This window comes from Cryptotermes secundus, unplaced genomic scaffold (assembly GCF_002891405.2).
Source record: "Cryptotermes secundus unplaced genomic scaffold, Csec_1.0 scaffold376, whole genome shotgun sequence".
Taxonomy (NCBI): Eukaryota; Metazoa; Arthropoda; class Insecta; order Blattodea; family Kalotermitidae; genus Cryptotermes; species Cryptotermes secundus.
This window is the reverse complement of record NW_019720708.1, coordinates 83,002-92,496: the sequence shown is the minus strand read 5'-3', so window position 1 is coordinate 92,496 and position 9,495 is coordinate 83,002. Positions and strand designations below refer to the sequence as shown.

Genomic DNA, 9,495 nt, shown 5'->3' with positions numbered 1-9,495 from the left:
AAAGTGTTTAGGAGGAAATTGAAGTGTTATTTGTTGCATAATGCCTTCTACTCTCTTCAGGAGTTTTTTTATATGTAAGATGTTGAATTAAATGACTGTAATTGCCTGTTAATGCATGTGCTGGTGGTTTTTTATATAATATATTTAAGTATTTATGTATTCTTTGATTATGTTAGGTGTGATTGTTATTAAATCTATGTATTCCCTTTGACTTTATTCGATTGTATATTTTACAGTTATGGATGTAAATAAAATTATGAATTATGAATTGGTCAGCAGACATTCCAGAGCCTTATAACGCAGCTGCAAGCAGCTACGTGCTAGCTAGGTGGAGCCAGAGAGATGTATAGTGTGTTGCAACTTATCGTGTTTTAAAAACCTGTTAACACGCAAACGGTCCGCCATGTTTAAAAGCGAAAAGCAAAGTGCTAACATTGCTCAGCTTCCTAAACTTGGCACCAACAGGAAAACTCATGAAGCTTTGCAAATATATAACATCCACAGTTTACAAGGGAGAGTTGTTTTGTATATTTGTCAGACTTTTACATTCTTATGTACACCATATAAAGTGCAGAGTAATTCATTCCTTCATTTCTGGCCCTTTTATTGTTTGTATAGAGAATGTGATATTAGTTGGTGAGCAGGTTTCTGACTAGGAAATCAGGGGTTCTGTCTCTATTCAGTAAATGCTGGCTGTGGTATTACAGTAGCTGCTGAAAGGTCAGGCATCCAGCATCCATCATAGGGATTTATCAGATTTTGAGACACATCTAATTCACTTAGTTGGTTTAAAATTAATAGTCAGCAGGTACTTTTTTGTCTTGTGTGAAATATTTGAAAATAGTTTCCGAAAGGAAAGCATTCCATTGTAATGTGACACCATAATTTTTCAGAGTTGAACCACTGTGTCTTCTAGTGTTCATGTTTGACTGTAAGTGGGTAATTATTTGCCTTCTGTGAGAAATCAGAAAAATTGCCTCAGCCCAATATTTTATTGTCTAATATGAATGTGGAAAAAACAAAAGTAACGAAAATTTCGAGACAACCAACCCCAGTCACAATAAAGATAGACTAAAAACAACTGGAGAATGTGAAATGTTTTAAATATTTTGGTAGCTTGTTAACAGATGATGGAAGGTGTATGTGTGAAATTAAATGTAGGATTGCCATGGAAAAAGCTGCATTTAGCAAGAAGAATCTTTTTACCAGCAAATTGGAATTAAATTTGAGAAAGAAACTAGTGAAATGCTACATTTGGAGCATTGCTTTGTATGGGGCTGAAACTTGGACACTTAGGGCAGTAGATCAGAAACACCTGGAAAGCTTCGAAATGTGTTGGAGAAGGATGGAGAAGATCAGTTGGACAGATTATGTGAGAAATGAAGAAGTGTTATTTAGAGTGAGTGAGCAGAGGAATATCCTACACGAAATAAGAAAATGGAAGGCTAATTGGATTGGTCATATCTTACGCGGTAACTGCCTTCTAAATGAAGTTACTGAAGGAAAGATAGAGGGGCGGATAGAAGTGACCAGAAGACTTAAGAAGATGCTGGATGACCTTGGGGACGGAAGAGGATATTTTCATTTGAAGGAGAAAGCTCTAGAGCGCATCAAGCGGCGGAACTGTTTTGGAAGAGACTGTGGACCTGTTGTCTTGACAGATTACTGGTGAATGAATGAATGCATTCAGACAGAATAATAATGCACTGGACTGAACACGTTTATCTAGAGGTAATGCTCTAGACTTGTGTTTGGGAAGTGCTTGGTTTGAATCTCAGCTGGGTCACTGGCTGTCTAGACTGAGGTGTTTTCATGGTCTTCCTCACTCTGTATGGACAAATACAGGCCATGAGTCTGTGTCCATTTCCTTTCCAGTTCATTCATTTAATAATCCGATGCCATGTAATATTGAAAAGATGAAGACGACACAAGGATTAAAGAATTCTTTTAACTTCCTTCCCTGTATATTTACTGTTAGGATACCATTACTCTGTAAAAATGAACCTATTTCTGTTTACTTAAAACTTTTTTTTCATGTAGGATGTGAGGTTCTCACAGCTATCATTATGAAGAGTTCTGTCTTCTGGGATATGATAATCACTCTAGTTGCTGTATAGTGGGTCTGATTGTACCTGCAGTGCTCCTGACATTATTCAACAGTACAGATGGCTCTCAAACATTCAGTGCCATCTACAGAGAAACTCAGAGGAAAATGGTTCTGCATATAATAAATTGAAATTATATTGCCAGTATGGAGATCAGAGGCAGACTAATTGGCAAACATGGTATGCATGTTTCCCGCAGTTTACAAATGGCAAAGTTACCTGCTGAAATACAGATTCTTGTACAAGCATTGGCATGTTTGGATATTGCATTGTGTTCTTACAATCACAAGTAATTTCTTTCACTTCCCTGTTCCTTGCCTGTCATGTCAACTTTCTATGGTGTATATCACAGCATATTTATCTGACTTGGGCCATGTTACCAATACTGTGAAGTACAGAAGAAGAAGAATATCCACTACGTGTATCAACTCATGGATTGATACCTACTCTGATCAAATCATTTCTTGAGACACTGATAATTCAGAAATTATCTGCCTCTTATGAAATCTGAAGGTTCATTACCATGTTTGCAAAGCCTGCCACTGAACCATATATTGAACCTGATGTATATCCTTTTATTATGCTTTCAGATCCATCTTTCATGGACTTAAGGGTCAATGTCAGCAGTGGCAGAAGATAACCTAATCAGAACTGGTTCTTCATTAGGTCCTTGGTGTGACATTTTACATCCAGAAGGAATAAGACCTTTTCAGAAACAGTTTCCTCCTGCTATCAAACTTTGGCTCAGCAAGAATCAGCATACCTTTTTAACAAAGTAAAAACACTTCATGTGGTAGTTATGTTTGTCCCTCTTTTCACCTGTTTGTATGTGACCTAGTATTAATACCAGACACTGGACAGGTGTTTTTAAAATTGTATATTGGAGACTTAAAAAAACTATCAGGCAATATTGACCTGTAACATGTCTGATTTATGTGAGGCCATAAATGAAATGTCCCATGTTGAAAGTCAGTATATCCACATATCCCATAACACGTTTCACTTATATTGAAAATCCAATATAAACGACTTTCAAACTGTGTTCGGGTCTTTAGCTTTGTCATGAATACAGTTTTTATATGTTACTGTTTCATTCCAAAATACTGCACTTGAAGTTATATTTTTGAAGGCTGTATTAGCTAAAATATTTCCACATATGATTGTCTTCCATTCTTATGAAGAGACATGAACATATATTTTTAAGGTCTTTCATTCTGGTCCGTCACACTAACCAATTAACAATCAAGTTCCTTCCGTCAAATGTGACACTTTTTTAAGTTTTCCACCTCGTCAGCACCTGCCTTACAAGCATCACAACACACAGACAAGCAACATCAACTACCGACAGACAACACACGTCAACAACATCCCGAAGCAAAAAGATTGGGCCAAGCGGGAAAGAATTCTAGGGATTTTAAGAATTCTTACTTCAAATAACGAAACATAATTTTACAGAATTAACGACGAATCAAATAAGGAAGCTACTGTGGTGTGTGAAAAACTTTTAGTGAACCGACATTCTGGGTAATTTTAACTATTTGTAATTATTTTAATTAACTGGAACGTGGCTATCTTGGACAAAGTGAAGTTTTGTGTGTTGGTGATTTCTTTTTCTACTATAAATGCCTCTGATGATGGCTCCGTGGTGAGCCGAAACATGTAAGGCAGGTGCTGACGAGGTGGAAAACTTAAAAAAGTGTCACATTTGACGGAAGGAACTTGATTGTTAAATGAACATATATACCTGTTTTTTCTTTTGTTTTCTGCTAGACCAGCCACTAGAGCTTAGTGATTTTCTCATTGTAGCATGTAGAGCCATTACTATGTGATGACCGCAAGGTAGGCAAATATATGAGACCCATTTCTAGTCAATGGCTCAGTAATAACGTTCCCACAGCAACAAATGAACGCGCAACAATAGAGGTACCGTTGGAAAGGGGTTTTCTACTCAGTCCATGCCGAGGAGTTATAAGGAAGACAATTGGGGCCACCAAGTTCAGTTCGAGAGTCTGTGGAGAGAGGACCTGTTAGTTAGACCTGTAAATGGTCAATAAATCGAGTCACCAATCTGAAACCCATGTATAGTCACTCAAACATGTGACAGTATGACGTTCAGTTTTTGTCTAATATATTGATGTTATCAGCATATACCAGAAGCTGATGTGACACACTTAATTTCCGCCCATGGTTTCAATGGACCTTCTTTATGGCATATATTACAGCAAAGCTGAAAAACAATTGCAGTAAATCATCTTATATCAGATCCTTCTGAATAAAAAGTACTTCAGGCAAACATTTACTTGAAGAGTAATGTTTCCTGTAATCTGCCACACTCCCATGCACTTTTATTGGTTTATTATATACTGTTTGAATTAATGGAATAAAACTGGAAAAGAAACTACAATTTTATGTTGTTCTTGGATCTTATAAATTTGATGTCTGTTACGGAGCTTTTTAAAAAATTGATGCCCCCATGGGGTTGCCTAAGCCAACCAAATTACTACTCAGGAGACATCATGGCTTGTGTGCTTGCATCTCTGGCTTAGAGGGAACGTTGTTGAACAACACTCACTCTCTTCTCGAATATGATGTCACATAGTTCTGTATAAGTTCAACATTTTGGAGAGGGAGGGGTTGAACACTACACTACTATACATACTTCTTTATTAATATGGTGGTGGACCACCTTTTGCCTTCAATACAGCTTCAGTCCTTCTTGGAATGGACTTGTATAAGTTTTGAAGAGTGTCTAGTGGAATTGTATACCATTCTTCTGTAAGAACATCTTCAAGTTGCTTTAGAGATGTTGGAGGTGGGAATCTGTTCCTCACTCTAGTCTCCACAACTGACCACAGTGGTTCATTGTTCAAATGTGGTGATTGTGCTGGCCAGGGAAAGATAGTGAAGTTCACCTTCATGCTTTTGAAATTATGACTGAACAGCTCCAGCTGTGTGTCATTTCATTTACGTCATTTCAAAAATTCAAAATGGTCACTGCAAAATAACGTCTAGAAAATGGGATGCATGCATCTGATTACCCAACCTGTCTATGTACTCCCTTGCTGTAATTCGTCCATGAAGGCTAATACTGGGACCAACAGAATACTGTACCAAGATATTGCTGCCCAAACCATCACAGAACCTCCCCCGTGTTTCACTGGTGGAATGAGGTGTTCTGGATTGTGGGCTTCCTTGGGTGTTCTCCAAATGTGAACTCTTCCTTATGTAGGGAACAGTGTGAAGGACGACTCATCTGAGCATTCTTGCTGTTATCTACTTTCTTCATGCTAAAAACGAGTTCTGTTGAAATCCGCTGTGAATTATATGCAGTTTACAGACAAAATATAATGACTAAAGGAACTGTAAGACAGGGGTATAGAATCTTCAAAGATGGGCAGGTGAATAAATGTTCACAGTGAAAAGTAAAGTGGTTGGCCATCTATATGGAGTGATGATCTTTCTTAAAGTGTTGCCCAAAAAATTTGTGAAAAATGGCACTTCACAATTTCAGAACATTCGCGTAGATTTACACAAATTTGATGCATTGTTCTCTATGAGATTATCGCAGTTAGACTAGGCTATCACAAGTTTTTGTGCAAGATGAGTTCCAAAAATGCTCACAGGTGTGCGCAAATTGCAAGAAATGGCTTCAGCTTTTATAGGCTTTTTTAGAGTGATACCACAAAGATGACGAATTTCTCAGTCATATTGTATGAGCAACAGGTGAAGAAACCTGGGTTTCATTTATGAATGTTGAACCCAAAGAGCAGTCAAAGTAGTGGATGCACACACATTCACAAAACTAGCCAGAAAAGAAACAAATGTTGTCTGCCTGCCAGAAAGCTGATGGCAGCTGTTTTATAGAACAGAAAAGGATTGCTGATGATACAGCTAATTATCATTACAAGTACCAGCTATTTATATACTGTTTGTTATTGAACAAATTTTACTTTACTATCAAATCACCTATTCTGGATTGCTGTCAATATTAAACATGTCGCCCCCAGCTTCAGAGTCAAAGAATTAGCCATGCAAGGTACCACTGTAAAGCAGGAAGCAAACTGGTTTTTTTTTAAGACTTCTGTCTTCTGGGATGTAATGCTGTGTAGTCCCTTGAGAGCCAACAAACATTTTGGTAAAACATGTCGCCTCCATCTTCGGCACTGAACCAAAGTGAAGCAGGTAGCAAGCAACAGGTTTCTTTGAAACGTCGTCTGACTTTTAATACACTGTCTATTATATCCCAGAAGATAAAAGTCTTCATAGCCAACCCTGTGAGAAACTCAAATCGTTTAAAGTTGGTTTCTCTCTTGGCTTATTCTTCAATACATTGAAGATGGTGCTAGTATATTCCTCTGAAATGTAGGTTAACTTTCAATGGTCTACACGGCATTATATCCAAAAAAAACGTTACCTTTGATTAATCATTTAATTTCAGCCATTAAGCCGCTTCGTCGATTGGCGTCTGTTTCTATGGTAACCCTCAGGCTGCCATCTGTTAGGTACATTTTAAATTATATATATGACGTATGCATCCAGGACTCCAAATGTTAAAAATGGCCGCCGTCGTGAATGGACGGAGCGTGATGGATCCACAAATAGCAGTGCAGAGTGCAGTGGTGGATCGGTTGAAGTTATTACATCCAATGGTTAACGAAGAAGAAACACCTTTACCAAGATCCTGGAGTCCCAAGGATAAATATAACTACATAGGACTGTCGCAGAATAATCTGAGGGTTCACTATAAAGGTAAGTAGGAGCCAGTCTTGGCTATGGATTTAAGAGGATGTCGTAGTTGGCACATTGAAGACTTGTGCAGAGTGTTCAATTTTGAAATATGAATTTCGCGTCGACTCTTGGAATCAGTGTTACATCTAACAATGTGAGATTTGGAATGAAATGTAATACTACAATGTCATCGACCACAGCAATGGCAACTGCAAGGTCTCCAAACAAAGAAATCAGCTGATCGGTTTGTGTCATGACGTAAGTTGAAGACCTCCGCATTGGACTCGGAATTTTAAATGCGCAGTGAAATGTCTGTTGTTTATATTTATTGTACGTACCTATTAAGTACAGTTATACTGGGTCGTAACAATGATTGTGGCTCTTATATTCAGATTATTGATGGTTACCCATGTTTCACGTGTTCGTTCGCTATACCGAGAACATAAGTTTGACATGGGAGCACATATCTGGTAGATTTTCGTATGTTTTACATATATTATATTAACGCCAAATTTTTATTTTTGTTTGTATTTGTTAGCTAACGCAAAAATTAATAAACTACGTTAGAGTTAATTGTCCGATACGATATTTTGAGTTGTTCGCGACGGTTAATATTACGATTATCGCCCTCCAGGATGTGACGTGCAGTTTGGTAGGCGCATTCCGCCGTTTAGGAGGAACCTGCTGGCTTTATCTTTATGAAACGTCTACATCGTTGATAAACGTGCTGTCTAACAGCGCACGTAGTACAGACAAGCAGCGGCACCCACACAAGAAGACTACATTAAATAACACCTGTACAGTGTGAAAACAAGAACTAGCCGCTCCAGCAGTTAGACATAGGGCGAGTAACCCTAAGAATTTTAAATTTTAAATTTAAAATTTAGTGAAAAAAATTTTAAAAGGTTTTAAAACATCATAACTAAAGATTTTTAGAGTGCTACTACAAGAATAACAAATTTGACGTGTGCAACATAATCTACATACCAGACATATATCAACGATGTAGACGTTGATAATACGAAGAATGTGACATTGTGTTTTTAAATGTTAAATTTTAGACTGGGTTCAGTGTGGCAACAACGTTAAGAATATACACCTGATGATGGCCGATAGAGGCCGAAACATGTAGTGTAGAAAGAACAAGATCAAGGACATATAATATATATTGTTTGCACTTGGGACGGAGTTTGTATCATTTATCGTTGGTTTTTATACTTGATGGTGGTCTTAGGTTGAACTTGAGGGCAGAAGTAAAATGCTTTAAAATGAGAGAGTTACTTGTATAAATTTTTAGTTTTGTTCAGCCTGTGGGACCTCACAACAACTGTCCTGGTTCCATACATGTATATCAGTTCACAACATGTTACAACTTAGATTGGCCATCATCAGGTGATTCTCGAGGAAATACAGAAATGGTGATTGACTACATATAAACCACAGTGCTAATATAAGACATTTTCTTTGCTAATTATAATTGGTCAGTTCTACCACAATACAAAATATTAATAGATTTTAAAGTTAATGTTTAAAAAAAGTTATATTCAAACAATACAAAGAGAAGATCCCTATGAGGTGTGGTTTGTAGTTTCAAATGTTTTTGAGCTGGTATAGTGGTGGTTGGATCTTCAGGTTATTGTACAGCATTTATGTCTATTTCTTTTGTGGATGATTGCTTCAGATAGTCATTCTGTCTACTGTTGTTTGGGGTGGGCTTGAATCAGTAAAGAATGTTATTGTAGTGAGTCGTTGTTACCTGAAAAATAAAAACATTTATTTGTTTGATGGCAACCATTCATTTTATTTGTAAGCACAGGAAACAGGATGCAGCACTTCAAGATCATGAGCGAAGTTATGAAATCTAATTTAGTCCTTACTCATGATAGGTAAAGTTACCCTATGCATTATTGTTTGGAGGCATTTTGAACTGCTGGAGTACATCTCTTACTCTTCTTGAAGTATCATTTGAATAGGCCTGACAGAAACCATGCTCTACCTCTATCCTTTGGCAAATGACTTTACTGGAAGAACTGTCATGACTTGTAAAAGGTAAAAGTTGCCTCTGTGCTTAACTAATTAAGCATTATGCCATGAAGGCATATGGGAGAGTGGATTTATAGTTACACATTTTCTTGACCTCAGTGCTAGCTGGAGGTGAGTAGTCAGCTTAACGCCTCGGCCACTTTACCCCGTTGGAAAGAGCCCTCGGTACCCATTGGGTAGGAGGTTGGGTGGACCCCAGATCTGGTCTGGACGATGTGGAGAAGGGAAGATTCTTGACCCTACTGGGATTCGAACTCCGATTCCTTGGCTGTCCAGCCTGTAGCCAGTCACTATACCGACTATGCTATCTTGGCTCCCTGTCATGACTCCTAATGGCGTTAATATAATTTGCATCTGCTTGGCTTAAATATGTCTCTTACCTTGATGACATGTGTAATCCATTTCTTCTTTTATATTTTTGTTAAATTAGAAATCAGTAACAAGCAGAAACTAGTGAGCTGGGATAATCACTCAGTACAGTGCCCAGCTATGTCATGGACAAATAGGGCTTGATTTCTGGCAGATGCTTGGGGTTTCCCGTTTGTCACCACATCCAGAGAGGCTGTGGGACTCACCCAACCTCCTGTCCAGTGAGTACAATAGAGTCTTTCACCAGGAT

General features: G+C 37.9%; 1 protein-coding gene across 2 annotated transcripts in view; it reads left to right on the top strand.

Annotated features, from left to right (window-relative positions):
- The first annotated feature begins 6,652 nt into the window (after nt 1–6,652).
- The window catches only part of LOC111871622 (ran-binding protein 9), a 67,080-nt gene continuing 64,237 nt past the window's right edge, over nt 6,653–9,495 (top strand). For both annotated transcript variants that reach the window (XM_023864854.1, XM_023864861.1), the window contains exon 1: nt 6,653–6,854. In XM_023864854.1, coding sequence (XP_023720622.1) covers nt 6,653–6,854 — 202 coding nt within the window. The remainder of the gene's footprint in view (nt 6,855–9,495) is intronic.